General features: G+C 39.2%; 1 protein-coding gene and 1 non-coding gene across 2 annotated transcripts in view; one reads left to right on the top strand and one right to left on the bottom strand.

Annotated features, from left to right (window-relative positions):
* The first annotated feature begins 286 nt into the window (after window positions 1-286).
* Window positions 287-393, top strand: LOC123460379. Its single transcript, XR_006636944.1, has one exon. It is a non-coding gene; the product is annotated as a U6 spliceosomal RNA (small nuclear RNA).
* Window positions 394-9283: 8890 nt separating this feature from the next.
* The window catches only part of Bmpr2 (bone morphogenetic protein receptor type 2), a 184628-nt gene continuing 173148 nt past the window's right edge, over window positions 9284-20763 (bottom strand). The window contains exons 12-13 of the mRNA XM_004653578.3: window positions 18465-19741; window positions 9284-16766 (exon numbers count right to left, since the gene is read on the bottom strand). Coding sequence (XP_004653635.2) covers window positions 16516-16766; window positions 18465-19741 — 1528 coding nt within the window. The 3' untranslated portion in view covers window positions 9284-16515. The remainder of the gene's footprint in view (window positions 16767-18464; window positions 19742-20763) is intronic.

Below are 20763 nucleotides of genomic sequence, written 5' to 3' on the forward strand. Positions count from 1 at the left end.
CTGTCACTCTCTCAAATACATAAGTAATACAAAAAGTTTAAAACCTTAAAAAAAGATAAAAAACAAATGACTAATACCAAGGATATCACCAAATGTCACTGGTGAGCCAGTTTAACACTTAAAAATAAAGAAAAAGAATAGAATGTATTTCCTTGAATTCCTTTTCTCTTAGGATTTTTTTTTTTTTTTTGAGACAAGGTTTTACTCTATAGCCCTGCCTAGCCCTGAGTGCTGAGATTATAAGCATGAGCCACCACAACTGGTTCCTTGAGAATTTAAGCATTTTGTGCTCATTTCTGCAGCACATATACTAAAATTGGAATGATACAGAAAAGATTAGCATGGTCCCTGCATAAGGATGGCATGCAAATTCATGAGGTGTTCCATATTTTTATAATTATAGTAATCATTAAATTGTAGAGAAACAGTAAAATATCCAAAGGAAAGAAAATAATTTTTCCCATAGCATCTTACATAAGCCATGGCGAGTTTGTTCCTCACTGCAAGGCCGGCAAGCAGAGGACGGCTGGCCTTTTGTCTGCTCCGTGCATCACAAACAATCTATCACACACACAAAGGATGCTGGCTTCCAGCATGGGTCTTCCTCTTCCCAAGTGAGTGGGGAGGGAAGGAAGAGGCCCAGGGTTGGAAAGTCAAGCTGGGTGATTGAGGAACTGGTGGGAAAGAGATGTAGCAGGCAAGAGAAAAGTGGTTCTTTTTTTCTTTTAAGTTTTTTTTTTCTTTTCAAAATTTTTAATTAACAACAAAAAGAGTGGTTCTTTTTAGAAGATACCCACTCACATGGACTACCTACTCTACCATCTTCAGCAACACTTTGCCGATGCCACTTTAGGACATGTTTTTATTTGTGCTGGTCTTCTTCCTTCCTTCCCTCCTGCCCCTCCTTTCTATTTTTCAAGTACCGAAGATGGACCCAAGGGCCCTATGCATGCCAGTGCTTAAGCTGCATCTGCAAAACCCTGCTGCTCCTTGTAAAGCTGGATTTTTTAAGCCAGCGGCATGGTACTCCAGCCTGGCCCGGTACATGTGTAGCTCGGGCTGATTCTAAAGCTGCTCTCTCTCTCTCTCTCTCTCTCTCTCTCTCTCTCTCTCTCTCTCTCTCTCTCTCTTTGAGGTAGGGTCTCACTCTATCCCAGGTTGACTTGGAATTCACTATGTCGTCTCAAGGTGGCCTCAAACTCACAGAGATCCTCCTACCTCTGCCTGAAAGGTCTGGAATTTGTTATGTAGACCAGGCTGGCTTTGAATTTACAGCAATCCTCCAGTTTTTGCCTTCTGACTTTTGGAGCTATAAGCATGCTTTATCATGCCCAGTTTTATGCTGGTGGACTGTTGTGGACTATCATTCTTATAAAGCCAGCACAGGGCCTCCTCCAAATGTCCCATTGTAACAGTATGTGAAATCAGCTAATCTAATAAAGCATTCATCAGAAAAAAAAAAAAAAAAAAAAGCAAGCCACGTGTGGAGGCACTTTAATCCCAGTACTCAAGAGGCAGAGGTAGGAGAATTGCTGTGAATTCAAACCACCCTGGGATTATAGAGTGAGTTCCAGGTCAGCCTGGGCTAAAGTGAAACCCTACCTCGAGAAAAACAACAACAAAAATAAACTAACTTTTGGTGTAGCTTACCCAGAGAAGCTCTATTCTTGAAGCATTTCTACAGAAGTAACAGGGGAATGGTATCTAAGTAGATATATACTTGGAATGCAAAATTTGAACATGTGACATAAGAAGATAGAATATATCAAAACTGTCAGCGTTTAAGATCTTATAAACGGTGGGCCCCTCTGTCAGCTGCACAGGCTCTGAGATTTTTTTTTTTTTTTGTTAATGTATGTTTATTTATTTGAGGGAGAAGTGAGAGAGAACGGGCACCCCAGGGCTTCCTGTCACTGCAAAGGAACCCCAGATACATGTGCCACTTTGTGCATCCGGCTTTATGCAGGTAGTGCAGGTAGTAGTGAATCGAACCCACCCTGTCAGGCTCTGCAAGCAAGCTGCTTTAACTGCTGAGCCATCTCTACAGCTTCCCACTTGTTTTTTTGTTTCTTTTCACCATTTTTATTAACATTTTCCATGATTATAAAAAATATCCCATGGTAATACCCCCCCCCTCGCACTTTCCCCTGAGATTTTTCATTCTTCTGAGGGTTGATTAGATTGCCACATCAGATCCAGGAAACCTGGTTCCACGGATTCCCTTTAACCCTGACTCAATTTGCTGCTGCCTCCCTGCCTTCACTGACTCAGCCTTGGCACAGGCTCTCGTCGCTTGCCAGTGCTCGTTCACTAGTCCACATGATGTATTTATTCACAGTGCCTCCCTCTCAGCCCCTTCCTTATATTCCAATAGCATCACCTCAGTTGAAACTCCCTGATTAGCAGATAATTCCATTGACTCCCAAGGCAGATTCAAACGCATGGCTCTGCGGTCATAGCAGCCTTCCTGTGACTGCTAGGTGGTCATCTGCCCTTGATGGCCTCTACCCCTGGCCCTGCAAAAACTGAACTCTTAGTTTTCCAGGGTTGTGTGCTTTGTGGCAACTTTGCCTAGAGGTCCGTTGCTCATCGCTTCACTCATTCCTTATATCTTAAGACAATCATGCAATTTATCTCAAAAGGGGAAGTTGGGGGCTGAGAAGATGGTTCAGCAGTTACAAGTGTTTGCTTGCAAACCGTGCTGGCCAGGGATTCAATTCCCAGGCCCCCCCATATATGCCAGAATCAAAAATGTGATACAAGAACCGGGCGTGGTGGTGCACACCTTTATTTAATTCCTGCAGTTGGGAGGCAGAAGTAGGAGGATTGTGAGTTCAAGGCCAGCCCTAGTCTACATAGTGAATTCCAAGTCAGCCTGTGCTAGAACGAAACCCTACCTCAGAAAAGAAAAATGTGATGCAAGCTTCTGGTGTTCCTTTGCAGTGGCAGAAGACCCTGGTGTACACCCCTGCAGAAATAAATAATAAAATGAATAAATAAATGTAAGTGGTGTTTTGCCCCTGATTCTTTAAGATTAGAGTAGGTATCTTTGCCCTGATTTCCCGCACCACCATTGGCTTTCATTCCCATATTTACAATTTGTACTACAATCTCCAAATCTCTTCTTGTGGAGAGCAGGACTGGTTTCATCTCTAGTACAGTGCTTAACATACGTTATTCTTTTGACCCTTTTTGTTTATTATTTTTATTTATTTATTTGAGAGTGACATAGGGAGAGAGAAAGAATGGGTGTGCCAGGGCCTCCAGCCTCTGCAGATGAACTCCAGACGTGTGTGTGCCCCTTGTGCATCTGGCTAATGTGGGTCCTGGGGAATCGAGCCTCGAACCGGGGTCCTTAGGCTTCCCAGGCAAGCGCTTAACTGCTAAGCCATCTCTCCAGCCCCTTTTTTGACCCTTTTTGAGGAGGGGCTTGGTGATCAGTTTCTCTCATGTGCCCAAGGCCAATCATGCACTCCCTCATTTGTGCTTGGACTAAAGGTATGTGCCACCATGTCTGACTCCTAACTTATTTTTAAAATTTTTATTTATTAATTTGCAAGGGAGAGAGAGAGAGACACTCACCAGGGCTTCTAGCCACTGCAAATGAACTCCAGATACACACACTACCTTGTGCAGCCAGTTTTATGTGGGTACTGAGGAACCTAACCCGGGTCATTTAGGCCCTGCAGGCAAGTGTATTGTAACCACTGAACCATCTCTCCAGCCCTTTCAAACTTCTGTACACAGCTTCTATGAAGAGACCCTTCTCTCCTTAGAAACTTTAGTCTCCTTCTTGCCTGTCTATGACAAGAAACGCCTGGATCTGGTGTTTGCTTCATTTAGCTCTATTACCAAATAGTCTACATTTACTTCTCCTGTTGAAATCCTTGCAAAATCCTGCCCAATCATGATTCCCTCAGCTAAAGTCTTCCTTGGTTTTTCAAACACATATTGGGACTACAGCTTACCATTTATTTAGGGCTCAGGTACCACTTTGCCTGGATGCGACCATTTCCTTTTGCTGTGTCGTAGCTATTTCCTCCTTGTATGGCACAACCATTGGCCAGTACAGAGCAGAGGCTGTTGGGGTAACCTACAGAGTACCTTGGTCGCTCAGTCGTAGGAATGAAATAAGCAAAACAGTGATAGATAGGTCTGTGGTTAATGATAATGAAGCGGTTAACATTGTCTTGGAGAAGGAGGGGTCGCCAGCCCCTCACTTAGGATTCTATTCACCGCTGCCTCCCAACTGCAGGTGGCCTTGGAGATTCTGGTACATGGAAGCTAACTGAGGATCAGGCAGCTTTAATGAGATGTCATTTATGCTATGGTGGGCTTTTCAGTCATGTTGCTGCTGGGTTTGAGTTCCCGTAAAGACCCCCAGTAAACTCTGGCTCATCAAACTATACTTGGGTGGAATTGTGTCTCTGGTCCATTGGTATCCTGTCAAGAGAACTGGCATCGCTGGGCATCTCCCTAGGAAAAGCCACACCCCTGTGTGCACCTGAGGAGGAATCACATCACACTTTTTTTTTTTTTTTTGCTATCGCTCAGTTTAGTTTTCCAGTTTTGAGAAATCAACTGTGTCAGTTAATTCAATAAAAGCTAGAAAGGTAGAATGTGGCCTTTAGGGTAAAAGGCACTCGAGCACAGAGGAAGACCCCCAGTGGAAGATCCTTGCAGAAAAGAATCTAAGCTGGGGAGGTAGAGCAGGTAGTTTCAGGTGTAAAGGAGAGTAAGTTTACTTGTGGGAAGTTATTGAACGGTTCATACACAGTTCCCCCAGGCCTCATACTTCCTCTAAGGACACCTGGAATACTATGTAGTCCTGTACTGAAGTGCAGTGGTACTAAAGGAGGAAGGAGAAAGCTAGTTTCCTTTAGGCCATTTCAGGCAGAAATTGAGGTCTAGAGAGAATCAGGAGGTGCCACCCCACATGCCACCTCACCCTGGCACAAGACTGGAACTCTTGGCAGAAATGGAACTTGCCTCTGATGGGAGACTGATCTACAGCATCTTCCCCCGCCCCCAACCGGGCTGCTGCCCAAATTCTAGTGTGCTACCTGGATGGGCTGGCCCAGGTGGGTTGACTCGGATCCACCCTCCAAATCTACAAACCACTGGGGTCTTCTTTCCCTTGCATGCCTGAACCTGGGGCAGAGTTTGGCCTCTTCCCACCATCTCTGCAATTCTCTCTGGCTTCTGTCTCTTTCTCCCTGGGGCCACAGGGACACAGTGAGTCTGGCTTCCTTCTTACCCAGCCTAGCTGGGGCGGTGGCAAGAGTATAATACAGTTCCTTGGTCTGGTACAACTTTTCTATTTGCCTCTGCTTTATAGTTTGGGGTAACTTCTCACTTTGACTACATGCATGATTTTCCTCTGGTCTCTGAATCTACCACATATTCCCTTACACCCCTCTATATCTGCCATGTGGGGGCTCTCACTAACGCCAGGCCTGTTACCTGTGTAAGTTCCTTAAATTCGGGATAACCATGAGTGTAACTCTCTTTATTATTTCTCCTCTAAATTTCTTGATCTCTGCTTTGATATTTTCCCTTGAGCCTCACCACTTTCCTTCTCACCTGCCCTCCATAGGAAAGCGCACAGCAGATGTCATGCGTGCTCCTTCTAAGTTTTTACATAAGCGCCTAAATTCTGTCCCCCACGTGTCTGCAGTTCTTCTCTCTTGAAAGGCTTCAGGTTCTTAAGCCCCATGCTCCCCTTAAATGAACCCCACGATTTGGGATCTCCCCTAAATAAACTTAATAATTCAGATTAAAAAAAATTTTTTTTTGAGGTAGGGTCTCATTCTAGCCCAGGCTGACCTGGGATTCACTATGTAGTCTCAGGGCACCCTCAAACTCATGGCATTCCTCCTACCTCTGCCTCCCAAGTGCTGAGATTACAGGTGTGTGCCACCACACCCAACTTTAATAATTTATCTTTCTTGAGAATGTCTTTATTAATTCTTTATTAAAGGTAGGACAGAACGTAAAACTTTGGGTTCATAAATTCTGGAGGACCCCTCCTGAACCCCCAAATCCTGCATCAATACCTTATAACAATGTGCCAAACTGTAAATTTAGATCTGTGTATCAAAAGGTGGGGAAGAGATGCTTCAAATCTACTATCCCTAAACTAAGTATCTTTTTTTTCCCCCAAGGTAGGGTCTCACTCTAGCTCAGGCTGACCTGGAATTCACTCTGTAGTATCAGGATGGTCTCAAAATCTCAAAATCAGCAATCCTCCTACATCTGCCTCCCGAGTGCTAGGATTAAAGGCGTGCACCACCATGCTCGGCCTTAAGTGTCTTTTAAGATGAGTATAAGGCCTATAGGAAGCTACATTTGTTCTTCCAACAAACATTCTATCACTGTCTGGATAAAATATAACCTCTTAAACATGCTTGTCCTATAGACAGGTACAGCATCCTGCAAGATACTTAGTCTACACATCGGATTAATCTAGAGACAGCTACAATGTGTTGTCCTTGCAAACTCATGTTCCATTTGAAGCAGGTGTTCTAGATGGTACAAACTTGTAGTGTAAGCTACTCTGGAGGCAGAAGCAGGGCAATATAAAAAGAATGGAGATGGGAAGGGAAGAATGGGGAGGCAATAGCCTTCTAAAACCACAAAGATCTGGCCTGCCCTGGAAAGGGGGCTGCCCTGTCGCCCATCACGCAACCCAAGCCTGGCACTGCACCGTTTGTTCTCCACCTGCTTCTGAGTCAGGGTTTCACACCTAGCAGGGCAGCTCCCTTACTGCCATCTATTGAAGTTAGCCCTCAACACAAGGCAAATTAGAAAAAAAAATACAAAAATATAACAAATAAAAACACCCAAAATAGGGCTGTAGCAATAGCTTAGCGGTTAAGCGCTTGCCTGTGAAGCCTAAGGACCCCGGTTCAAGGCTCGGATCCCCAGGTCCCACGTTAGCCAGATGCACAAGGGGGTACACGCGTCTGGAGTTCATTTGCAGTGGCTGGAGGCCCTGGCGTGCCCATTCTCTCTCTCTTTGCCTCTCTCTCTCTCTCTGTCGCTATCAAATAAATAAATAAAAACAAACAAAAAAACTTTAAAAACACCCAAAATAATACAGAACACTGCCAGTGCTCTTGGTTGTCCACCAGAACTAGCTGGTTGAGACCATATTGCTGAAGACACCACATACTTCAATTACAGGACACTGAGAGGTCACGCTGGAACTGAGCTGGAAGCCTCTTCTCTGTTGGCTGCTTGGCTGTGCTATACAGGATGCTGGGGGTGAAAAATCACTAACAGTCCTAACCAACATCCTCTTCCACAATGTCCCCTGACCCTGCCAGGTGTGATTAAGATGTCTCAATGCTATAGGTCAATCCTCATCACTTTGATGAATTTTGAGTCTCCACAGTAGTCACTGCCATCTGTGAAAATAAAGTGGGAACAGCTCTACTATGTGAGCATAAACTTGAGTAGAAGGAATTTGATGGGCTTAACATCCATCCAGCCAAACAACAGTAGTAGCTTTCCTCCTGGGGCCTATGTCCTTCCAAGTCATAGGCTTTAGACTAGGTTTTCTGTTCCAGGTATGAAATCTGTCCCATGGAGTGGGCCTCAAATCCAATCAGAACACAGTTGGTTACCCCCATAACACTCATGCCACTATTGCAGCGGGCACATCTTGCCCAGTTGTGCAGCTTATAGAGTCCACTGTTGGTTAGGACTGTTAATAACCAGAGTTTGATTCCCCAGTACCCATGTAAAGTCAAATGCACAAAGTGGTGCACACCTTTAATCCCAGCACTTGGGAGGTTGAAGTAGGAGGATCACTATGAGTTCGAGGCCAGCCTGAGACTACATAGTAAATTCCAGGTCACCCTGGGCTAGAGCGAGACCCTACCTCAAAAATCCCCCCTCTAAAAAGCAGTAAAGTAGGGCTTCTCAATTCCTTGGCAGCTCATGTAGGGCAAATGGTGTAAAATACTGGGGAGAACCAGGAAACATCAATCAATCAAGAGAGAGCTGACTTTCACGAGATTGGTCACTACCACCTCATCTGCTTGGGTTTAGAAGCATTATAGAGAAAAGTAGTGACATGAATAATGTTTTCACAGCTGGCCAGTTCCAGGGAAATGGTGATACACACTGTGGTCACTCAAACCTCATCAAACCAGAGATCCAGAGGCTACAAAGAAAGCAACACTAAATCAGATCCCTATCTTGCCCACCAAGGCTCAGGGGACTTTGTGGAAGAGGGGGCAGAAAGACTGTTAAGAGCCTCAGAGTGAGTGGGAAAAGCCAGAGGCACCGTCTTCCCCACCTTGAGACTGACTAAGGCCTCTTGATCCCCACAATTCATACCAATAACCCCACCAAAGAAGATTGGGTTGGGGGGAGATGGTCTAAGTACAACCTTTTTATAAATATATATATATAGATAGATAGATAGATTTTTTTGGCCTAGAGAGATGGCTTAGTGATTAAGGCGCTTGCCTTCAAAGCCAAAGGACCTAGGTTCAGTTCCCCAGGACCCACATAAACCAGATGCACAAGGTGGCACATGCATCTAGAGTTTGCTTGCAGTAGCTGGAGGCCCTAGCATGCCCATTCTCTCTCTATCTGCCTTCCTCTCTTTCTCTCTCTGCTCCTTTCACACTCTTTCTCTCAAATAAGTAAGTAAAAATAAATTAAAAAAAATTTTAAAGTAAAATATATATAAAATTTAAATTATGATAATCAAATTAAAAAATAAAGATCACTTAACTACGAAAAACACAACCACAATATTAGGTGACTAGAAATGGTTGCATACCTAGTAGCTTCAGGTGCCCTTAAATTACTAATCCTATTTAGCACTCTATAAGCCATTTTCATTTCTGTTTTGGGGTTTTCCTTGCCATAGCCAAGTCTGAAAGCTATAGTTCAAAGTAAAATGGAAAACACATTAGGATCTCATTTCATCACTTACTAGCTCTGTGACTGGATAATTTAATTTGACCTGGCCTTCCGTTTTTTTCACTTATAAGAGGGAGAATAGATATAATTTTACTTACTTACAAGGAGAAAGAGAGAATGGGTGCACCCCATTCTCAAAACTCTCAAAAATGAATCCTGAAAAATACAAGGTAGACGGGCGTGGTGTGCATGCCTTTAGTCTCAGCCCTCAGGAGGCAGAGGTAGGAGGATTGCCATGAGTTCAAGGCCACCCTGAGACTACATAGTGAATTCCAGGTCAGCCTGGGCTAGAGTGAGACCCTACCTTGAAAAACAAACAAACAACAAAAAAATACAATGACTATTGTCATTAATATGATCTTTAATAAATGGAATAACGCACCATTTTACAGCAAGCCTTTTTATACCTAAAGAACTGTCTTAAAATTTCCTTCTCCAATGTCTCTGTCTCAATACAATCTTTTTTATTTAGGTTTATATATATCAAAGCATTTACTTACACTTATTCATAGAAAACTCTTTAGTGGCTTAATGTCAGCTTTCATAGTGGCATCCATAGATAATACAAAAGTGATTTGCTTTATTTCATACTCACACTGACCCATCAAACACAACTTATACAGCATAGCAAGGTCTCTGACAGCTTATACAAAAGCAAAATAACTGAAATTATTCATAAATTCATATACGATATTCTATCTGTAAGGTAAGAGCAAAACACACCAACAAAAGATACCCGTTAACAAGAAAGAGGGCTCTGAGGATGTGCCAATATTTTCAGCCTTTCATTTTCCAGAAAAAAACATCCTCAGAAATGAGTACTCTAGCTTGTTTCTCCTGTCCATTCAGAAAAAGTATGGCAGCTACACATCTGCATGTTTCAGCTACAACACCCGAAGAGTTAGTGTACTTTACAGTTATCCATGTATATTCATTTGAAAAATTATCAACAGAAAATTAAGGATGATTCCAGCTTACACAAACACACAATATACTTTCTATGGAAACGAAATGACAAAGGTATACAAAAATTGCTTCAATAAATAAATGTGACCAGGAAACAAACAGCCACGGAAGTCAAGCAATTCAACATTAAATCAAAACCTAAGTATATCTGAATTGCATCTGTTAGTCATTTAGTTTTCTTAAGGTCAAGCCTCTTTAAAAATATGTTTCTTTTACATACTGAAGAGGGCTGGTAACAAGGTGAGGAGCCTGAGACAAGAGACTGGTGACAAATAACTTCACGGCTAAGATTTAGACATGCAGCATACCAATTCAGAACTTGAGTTTGTCTAATTCAGAGGAAAACACTGGCTCTGACAGTGTGATAAATAGGTTACCATAGGTTACCTTCTCAAAGCCACCCAAGTTATTACTAAAGCTATAGACTCATTAGTTCACTTTTAGAAGCAAGTTTTATAATGCTAATTACCACTTAAAGAAATTCTATCTCAGAATTACTTTCTTAAGTCCTGTCATTAAAAAAAAACAAAAAAAAAAAAAATGAAGCACTTTGTCCCATCATGTACAGCCGTAGAATCAAAGAACAGAAAGTGTTTAAGCTGGTGCTGTAACTTCAAGGCCTAAATTTGCTGTAACATGCAGCCAGTCAGTTGAGTCACTTCTATTCAGTAATTATACAATGGGGCAAGTTTTCTATGACTAATGAAACCAGATATTATATCCATTTGAATTAAGTCAAATAATAAGATGAAACATTAAGTGAATTGCGTAACAAACGCTTAAAATATTCAACTGCATTTAATTGCTTGTCTGCTACCAACTGAACTTTTTCAGTGCATGAAGGGATGAAAGGGGCCCTGAGTTTTTAAGTAATATTTTGTCTAGTAATTCTAAAAGATGAAGATGTTTCTGAAATACAAATAAAATGGGGAAGACTGTGCCTTTTGAAACTAAAAAAAAAAAAAGGCAATTGTAATTTTAAATATAGAAGTTTTCTAAAAAAATGTTATCATAAACTGGGCATCCAAGTGAAGTAATTTAGTTCTGAATTTTTTTTTCTGATCAACATTAATATGATAGCTTTATTTTAGGAATAATTTTAATATACTGTATAAATTCTTAAGTTTTTTTGGAGACAGGTTCCAAGTAGCCAAGGCTTGCCTCAAACTTGCCATGTAGCTGAGGATGACCATGAACTTCTGATCTTCCTGCCTCCCACTCTCGAGTGCTGGAGTCCAGGCATGTGCCTTCAATGCCCAGTTTTATGTGGCACCAGGAATTGAAGCCAGGGTTCCATGAATGCTAGGCAGGTACTCTACCAATTAGGATATATTCCCAGCCCTTCTTAAGTATTTACATTCAAATGTATCTACCAGCCAACTTTAATCACTTAAAAGTTAAATGAAAATGTTATAGTCCAATCTATGTTGCAAAACAATGTCAAGCATTTCAAAAGTGGTCTACAAAAATATTAATTGATAATACCTTTTTTTTGTTTGTATTTATTTATTTATTTTGGTTTTTCGATGTAGGGTCTTACTCTAGCTCAGGCTGATCTGGAATTCACTATGTATTCTCATGGTGGCCTCAAACTCATGGGGATCTTTCTACCTCTGCCTTCCAAGTGCTGGGATTAAAGACGTGCACACCACGCCCATCTACCTTGTCTTTTTTAGGATTTGTCTTTGAGAGTTAATCTTGCTTTTAGGGTTTAACACAGTAATTGAGAAAAATGTAAAACACTGTGGTTCAATCAACACTAAGGTCATTGAAATAAAGACTAAAAAATTTAATGGCAAAATGAGACATAATTATGTATACATGGCTTTAGTTATAACTAATGAAAACATAAGATCATGAAACACAATTTAATGTTAGTTAATACAAAAATTAAGTGCTTATTTTCTGGTGGTCTGATGGTTGAATCTAATGCCAAATAATAACATCTTAACTCTCGAGTCTATGAAACTATTGTACTATAACTGGAGTAATTAATTTGAATATAACATAGTATATAGTTTTATGTGTTCTTAAATATAAAATAAAGTCATTAAAATTGATCTGAGGAGGAAAAGATAAAGGAACTGAAACTACTTTATCTGATGAACTCAGATGGCAACTGAGAAGCCTGAAGTATACTGCAGAACTTAGGGAGAAGGTGGCCATTCATTCTCTATTTTCCACGTAGGTAAAGAAATAGACTTAAATGAAACAAGACAGAGAACAGATATGAAGAAAACTTTACTGACACAAATTGCAAGTTAGATAGTTGGATGACAGACAGTCAGCTATAAACTGAGGGAACTGAAGAAGAGTGATGAGTGGGTGCTACCACCTCCTGGGCATGCTGGGATTTCCTTTTGAGTGTTAATATGAAAACCTGTAGAAAAGCCTTCTTTCCACCATAACTTCTGTGGAAGTAGTTCAAATAGTGACTTACCAGATTTACACATCAGTGAGCATTGACAGACAGGAGGGGATCACGTAAGGTAGTTTTGAACAAAGCTTATGTTGCTCATAGTCTAAAAGTTAAGATGCAACTTCATCTGCTGAAAGTAAACATACTGAGGCATCTGAATATTTAGAATGGTCCTGGTCTAGAAGAGACTAATGGGGTATATGTGGGGGTGGTACACAATTTCTAGAAAAACTCAACTAGGAAATCAACTAGTATGTGTACAGAGTTTTTTAAGGTATTAAGAAGGTAAGGATATATATAAAAGTATCTAGGAAGTTATGTAATAACATATATATGACTGGTAACAAGTTCAACATAAATTTACAAAATATGATACAAAAAGAAACATAATGTAACTCAAGTTCTAGTAGTTAATGGCCCTCAATGAAATATTCATGCCCATACATATGAACAAAAAGAAACAAAAGTTTACTGACATATCTTTTCCATTTTAAATGGCTTTCAAGATAGACGTACAGCAACTAAAAGTTCAGTATAGCAGCCAAAGCCTATTGGGTATTCTATTTGGCTTTTGGAAGCCAAACTTGAAAACATTTTAAATACAAGTATCTGTTAAAATTTGTGAGAATTCCAACTGAAAGACTACATGCTTCCTCTCTACTTGCATGCTCAGAACCAATAGTTTCTGGAATAAGTAGATACATGTCATGAAGCTATATAAAATTATCTTCTCAAAAGGACATTATCCTTGTATCTTATATTGTAATTAATTCTGTGGTTTAACACATTTTTAACATTCCTAAGAGAAGAAATTTTGAAGATGGGCTCATCGAGGATTAAGAAGATTGAACTTTTATGTTAATTTACTTTTCCCAAATCTAGTATGGAACCACTCAACTCTGCACCTACCTACCTTTACTCTTTCATTAAATTTACTTTACCTTTCCTTCTGCAGTACAAGGTTAGGAGCTAGGTGAAATGAATTTAAGATTCATGATGGCAGATGCAGATTGAATTTTATCTGAGTTAGTAATTGTTTCTTAAGCAATACTGAACATAGACATTTTGTTAGTGTAACTATTAAAATTATTAAGGTATCTGGTTCGGCTATGTACAGACAACTGTGCTGGAGTATAATAACTGAGTTTCTTACCAAATGTTATTATATCCACATCCTGTCACACAGCCTACAGGCAGTGTAATGTGGATTAAAGAGATGTGGGGAGGTAAACCTAGGCTAAAATCACAGCTTTGTCTATCAGTAGATGTGAACCCTGGGCACATTATTAACTAGTTTCTTTTAGCTTTTGTTCACTAGTTTGTAAAATCGGAATAGTAATAAATGCTCATGTGGTTGCTGTGAGGATGAAAAGAAACTGTGTGTATGTATACCTCAACATTCAGTATATGCCTTCTTATAACTTTCTATAGTATAGTGTTTTTATCCAATTATACATTTAGAAAAATATTTTAGGATTCATATTTAAATCATCTTAGTCTAAACTTAATTCAAACTAAGTTCTTCCAATGACTTAATTTTGGCATACAACCAGGACTTTCTTAAAGGAAATAATGTTAGGTCCTTACTACCTATACAATGTCTTTAAGATTATTTTACTGTCAAGAGAAATTTTAACATTTTTAAATTAAATGAACTTTTATTCAAAATGCCCCAAATTAGTTTCTACATGTAAAATTTTGTGACACATTCAATATCAGCTTGAAGAAACAGTATCAGATAAATAAAGTTAACAATTGTATAATTTAAATCATTTAACATGATTCTACTTGCTTATATATCAGAGTTTAAAAAGATGAAATATAAGTTAAAATTTATTAAAATGATCTACACTTTCTACTTTCCTACTTTTTCAAGCATTACTAAAATAATGGGAAGAATAGAAATTATTTAAGCATATTTGGATGAAATGGGAAGTTATACAAATTTATTTTAATATGGTATGTTACAATTTTAAGAGAATTTTATTATTAAGCATCAAAAAATTGAGAAACTTGTAATCAACTAGTCCAAAACCAAAGAATATCAGAATGTAAGATAATTCTTTTGACAGGAAAAGATCAGTTGAACCATAAATGGTCATTTATTCCTAGTGTTTCAAATTGAAGCTGGAGTATAATTTATTTTGATTCAGTTGTTCCACAATTGTTTGAAAAAAAAATATCCTACAATACATTTGAAAGCCATTTAGACAGAGAAATAAGTCAAAATTTACCAGGAAAGATACAAATAATTTGTTTTATAGATAAAAGATAATGACCAAATGAAAAAATTACATTCTAGACAACGAAAACAATATTAAAAGAGTCTGAATCAAGAGAAGGGTTGATAGAACATAAAAAGCATGAGTCCTGTGCACTAGTCAAATCTTAACACATCACTGAGAACTGGTCAGCAACCCAGTTGGATAAATGATAAATGTAGCATTTCATACGATTCACAGCAAATGGCAAGTAAGAAAAGGCTTATATACAAGTAAGTCACAAGTATTTTGGATAGCAAATTGGGAAATTTAGGATGTCTTTAATTAAATGATGAAGGTGGAGGACTACAGATGAGAAAATACTGCTCAGGGGACAAGAACTTAAACCAGAAATTCAGGAATTTGTATTTTCCTCTTAACTTTATCACCTCCCAAAAAAATCTTAGAACTGAATGTATATTAAGTACTCTGAGAATCTAAAAAAAAATGAGATAGAAATAATTTCTTTAGAAAATTCCCTTATTTGACAGAAAGTGCTTTATTAGAAGATGCAGAGGTTGTTGTTTTACATTATTAGTAAGGAAAGAAGCAAAGGAATCCTTACCAATATGATTTCAAGGGCATGCTATCACTGGAAGACACACTACAATATAAATAACAGATGCTGTTTATAGATCAAAGATCATGTGAAAAACTGGCAAAAAGAGAAATTATAAAAACAAGAGGAGAAAACAAACAGTTTTGAAAAGAAAAAGGGTAAATTTCAGTCTGCGCAAGAGTTTTCTAAGTTTGGCAGCAATCCTTCCTTCCACAGGGATTTGGCATGCCAGTTTCCACAGTGCTTTAGGTCATGGGAAGAGGAATCATTTTCAGATAAAGTCATCAGGCTTCACTGGGGAACAGAATAAAAGGTACTATAAGTTTAAAACTTTAAGAGTACTTTTGAAGTTATTATTAATAGGAAATGTAATTTTATCTGTGATGTCCTATTCAGAGAATGAAAGTTATAACACTATATTGTCTTACTCATCTACTTACTTAAAAATTCCATGTAAGCTTAGCTCTATAAACTTTCTGATAAAAATGTATTTCTTAAATAAATGAATATGGAACATGGACATACATAGAAAAATAAAATGGAAAAAGGCTAGTATTTCATTTATTTTGTTCTACGCTCTCTTATGAACTCCCAAAACCAGAACCAGGTATGTTCATCAAAATGCCTGGAAGGAACATTTAGGATTTGGAAGGATAAAAGAAATGGCATTTCAAAAAAGGTTTTGGTAGTTCCTTTTTTAGAGCCCTTTGGACAATATTTATACATTCTCCATAAGGAGAAAGCAAGAACATGTTCATATGATGGAAGAATGGGGGAAAATGTTCATATTATGGAAGAATGTGTGCCCTGCTAGAAAGACCAATAAGAAAGCTGGTTTGTGGTCTACAGACTATTGCACATTCAAACAAAATACAAGAGAAAAGAATGTCCAACAGATAGTACGTTTAAGAACATATCAACACATAAACTAGCTTGTGCCCAGAAACAAAACATGGATACCAGACACCACTGTAGTCGAACCTGTCTTAATTTGCTTCTGTTTTAATGACCTTTAGAAAATGGTCCAAACTGATTATCAGCAATACACTGTTTTTGCTTTTTTTCTTAAAAAAATATTTTGAGACCACTTTTGATACACACACATATAATTCTGTGGTCATAACAAATATAACTTTAGCAAGACTAAACAAAAGTGCAAAACTTAAAAAACAAAATTAAAAAATATGGAAGCATAAGCTAAAATTTTCTGCATAGCTGAAATCTATTTAAAGCAAGTCCTTGTTGCAGGGATGGGAAGGGGTGCTGACAGGAGGATAAAGCAGTTTTCTGGTTTTTGTTTTGTTTTAAATGTCTTTCTGCATGTTTAAATGATGCAAAAAATAATTTCACTCCATAAACTTGCGCACACCTCACAGACAGTTCATTCCTCTATCTTTAGACACCATGGTGGTGGCGGTGCCTCCTTCTGCAAGGTAGACAGCGGTGCTGGATTTGGAATGAACTGCCCTCTCGCTGCCGTTGTTGTTGACCTCACAGTCCAGTGGCTCAGTGGAGATGACCCAGGTGGAAGGGCGCCACCGCTTCAGAGAGTATGGAGTTTTCACACGTTTCTTGATCTTTTCACCTGATCCTGATTTGCCGTCTTGTATTGACTCACCTACTGAAAATAAAAGCACAGGGAATGAATTGTGTATTCAAAAAAGTCAAATCAATATCTATAGAAGCTACTAATGGACATTTCATGAAATACATGATGCTAGGCAGTGTTTTCCTACACAAAATTCAACCAACTTATTTCTTCAAGCCAAGTATTTTAATAATTAATTGAATTATATTATTGGGCAAAGAAGAAAATTTAGAAAAAGACACAAGAATAGAAAGAAAAAATCCAAGTTCTTAGCTGCAATCTCAAATCCTTTTGTTCTGGTAGGGAATCCAACTTGACAGAATCCATTTAATCATTCTAAGTGCTCTCACTACTCTAAGTGAGCCAGGTATGGTGGCCCATGCTTATAATCCCAAGTGTTCAGGAGGCTGAGGCAGGACTGTGAGTTCAAGGACCTTGGGTGCCACTAGGGTGTCACATAGTGAGCCCATCTCAAAAAGACAAACAAAAATCCTGAAAGTGGACCAAATTATAAAGGCAACTAATATATTTTTTAAGAAGAATGACAGAAATAGAGTATAATTTTTCTATTAGTTACTTGTACTCATACCTGACAAGATATTTTACATCTGATATAGAGCAATAAAGGCATGCAAACTGGCTTATACTATAAGCCACTCAAGCAAAGGACTAGATTTTCTTTTACTTTTTTTTGTGATGCCTTGTGTATGCTAGGCTATGCTTTTTTTTTTTTTTTTTTTTTTTTAAATGTAGAGTCTCACTCTAGTCCAGGCTGACCTGGAATTCACTCTGTGGCCTCAGTGTGGAACTAACGAGGATCCTCCTACCTCCCGAGTGCCGGGATTAAAGGCGTGCACCACCACACCCGTATTAGGCTATCCTTTTTTATTTTCTTTTGTAAATGCCGGCATTCTAAAAGATAAACCATTTTATACAATGATGACTGTTAGAGGTTTAGTAAGATTTCCTGTTTTGTGTTGTAATCCTTTTAGGGCAAGAAACTGAGCAACAACCTGTTATTTGTTTAAGTTGCCATGGGGCCCAGAGTACAATACTATTTGGTATATGAGACTCAATCCATAACTTTAAAAAGATGACAGTAAGAAACTAAGAACAACTGTATAGTTTCTTTATAGTCTCTTCTGAATTTTTTTCTGTACTTTTAAGACTTACTAAGGTTAAAATCTACATGCAGATATATGACATTAATACACACAGGAAAATATTTCAGAAGTTAAATTGGCATAATATTACTATTTGGTGCTTTTAAGCTGGTGAGTATGTAATTTCATTTGTTTGTAGTAAGTTTGTGAATCTATTATCAAGTAGCCATCACACAAAACATATTAAATTGGTAATTCTGATTGTGACATTAGCTTTCTATTTCTAATTATCAATGACCCAAAAAACTTCCTTTTTAACAATATAATTATATTTGTGGCCCAATGAAATGTCTTACTTTATCTTCAAAAGTGATAAAGGTGAGCAGAGTGTGGTGGCGCACACCTTGAATCCCAGCACTTGGGAGGCAGAGGTAGGAGGACCGCCAAGAGCTCGAGGCCACTCTGAGGCTATTCCAGGTCAGCCTTTGCTAGAGTGAGACCCTACCTCAAAAAGCAAAAACAAAACAAACAAAAAGTGATGAAGGTAAATAATCACCAGTTGAACACAATCTGATTCTATTAGTTATTTCAATGGTCCTGGAGGTGGGCATGTGATTCCTCAACTTACTCTGTGTACTGCCATCCAGGAGATTTGTGGCTGACAGATCCAGAGAATTTGGTCTCTGTGCTCTTCTGGGCTTTGACGGCCCAGGATCTGCTACTGTGCTTGCAACACCCTGTGTAAGAAGATCTTGTTCTGAACATGGATTGCTGTTGTTGTTATTAGAATTAGTTCGGCCACCTTCTAGTGGCCGTTCCCTCCTGTCTACTAGACGATCCAGAACACCTTCATCGTGGCCAGCTTGTTGCTCTCGTCTCAGTAAAGGTTCATGCTCATCAGGGCTGGAATTAATATTCAGTCGGGTGTCCTCACCAATAAATTGATTCTGCAACATCTCTTGGGCCCTGTGTGCCACTATGCTGGCTGTCTGGCTGGATGGTACTACTCCATTGACATACTGTGTTGTGGAGGCGTGGGAGTTAACACTGTGGTTTCTACCTGCCACACCATTCATGGTTACTGTCACTACATGAGGTTCTGCTGCATTGATTGTATTCATCTTGGCAACTCCAGTTTCGACTTGTTTCAAGTTTGATTTGTGCTTGCTGCCAAATTTTAGCCGGGGTTCCTTGGTGGAATTTTTGGTGTTCAAAGGCAAACTAGTAGGTCTCTTAGGAAGATTCTGCTGCTTAGGGAGAGGATAGATTTGAGCAGGTGGAACATCAGGAATTAAACATGCCTGGCCATTTGCAGCTTGTGTGAAGTCCTGCTGTCCAGTCACTTCTACTGCAAGCTTTATGAGTGGGTAGAGCAAGCTAGAACTGGTACTGCTCAGTGGGTCTGGTCCACTGAACTGTTTAAGAGAGTGCTCCATGAGATTCTCATCAGAGCTTTCCTTGAGGTTCTTGTCAACTTCTTTTGGGTCTAGCTTGTTGGTCTCCAAGTCTTCTTCGGTCAGCTGTAAGCAGACAGGGGTTGGCCCAATTGAATGTGCAGCATTTGTGGCATGTAAATTTGTTTCATCTGGGTATGGCAACTCAGATATAGTGGTCATGCCAGTACTTGGAGTGAGGCCAGTGGTGTTTGTGGTAGTTGTGTTTGCAGACAGGCTGGTGACGCTTGTTTCCGGGCTGGGGATTCGAGCTTGTGCTTGCTGTCGTTCATAATTAATTGAGTTTCGGTTCTTTTCTCCTACAGCCAAAGGTGTGCTGGACATTGAATGCTCAGAGGGAATATTCTTCACAATGCTGTCAGTATGATGGATGGAATCTTCAATGTAGGAGGAAGATGAATAATCTGGATACGGGCCAATTTTTGGCCCACGCCTATTATGTGACAGGTTGCTTGAAAAAAGAAAAAAAAAAGTGTGACATTGAGAATGTTAATTTAAAACAAACTGTCTCTTTCAAGTATAATACCATTGACTTTAAGCCTGAGCTTTTTATTCTTTTAATTTTTTTAGATTTTATTTTTATTTATTTATTTGAGACAGAGAGGGGGAGAGAGAATGGGTGTGCCAGGGCCTCTAGCCACTGCAAACGAATTCCAGATGTATGCACCACCATGTGCATCTGGCTTACATGGGACCTGGAGAATCAAACTGGGGTCCTTAGGTTTCAAAGGCATGTGCCGTAACCACTAAGCCATCTCTCCAGCCCCTAGCTTTTTATTCTTAACCTTTAGAGGTCACTTAAAAAGCCTAATCAGGTATTAATAACTGGCCAGATATAAATTTTGTGTAAATGAAGTCTACTGAAAATCTATAGGGATCTAGGTAAAATTTTTATAGAGGCCATTATTTTAGTTTGTAACTTAGTTCTGAAATCTTCCCTAGAAATTTATAGCATCACCTTTTATATCCCTTATGAACTATATACTTACATAGTTAGTTGTTTTGTGAGTGGAAGAATTATGGAATAGGTTTATCCTGTACTCCTATAGCCCTAGATCCATGATGTCTACTCAACTGATATGTAATAAACTAGTTTCTAATGGGCAAGTAGAGAAAAGAGCATGAGATTTTTGTACTGTTCCAAACTGTCCCCACTTAAGAGGAACAGTCTAATAATGGAATAGATCTCTCTGGGTAGCCAATATTGGTGCAAGTCCTAGACTTATGGTATGAGGCACATTCAGAATTGCTCTCCAGTCATCAAGAGTGCTTTATAGTCAGCATGATTCCTTGGCAGTGATGGCTCACAGACCATCATGTTAAAATATATTTACACTCACTTAAAACCTCATTGCAGCAAGTACCAGAGATAGCTTTCACTGAAACAGTCATGGTATGGGGTCAGTAACTGACGAAAGTGTTAGAGAACACTACCTACACAAGACCTGCATAATAGGAGAGGGGAAATGATGA

The sequence above is a fragment of the Jaculus jaculus genome, chromosome 4, assembly GCF_020740685.1.
Source record: "Jaculus jaculus isolate mJacJac1 chromosome 4, mJacJac1.mat.Y.cur, whole genome shotgun sequence".
Lineage (NCBI taxonomy): Eukaryota > Metazoa > Chordata > Mammalia > Rodentia > Dipodidae > Jaculus > Jaculus jaculus.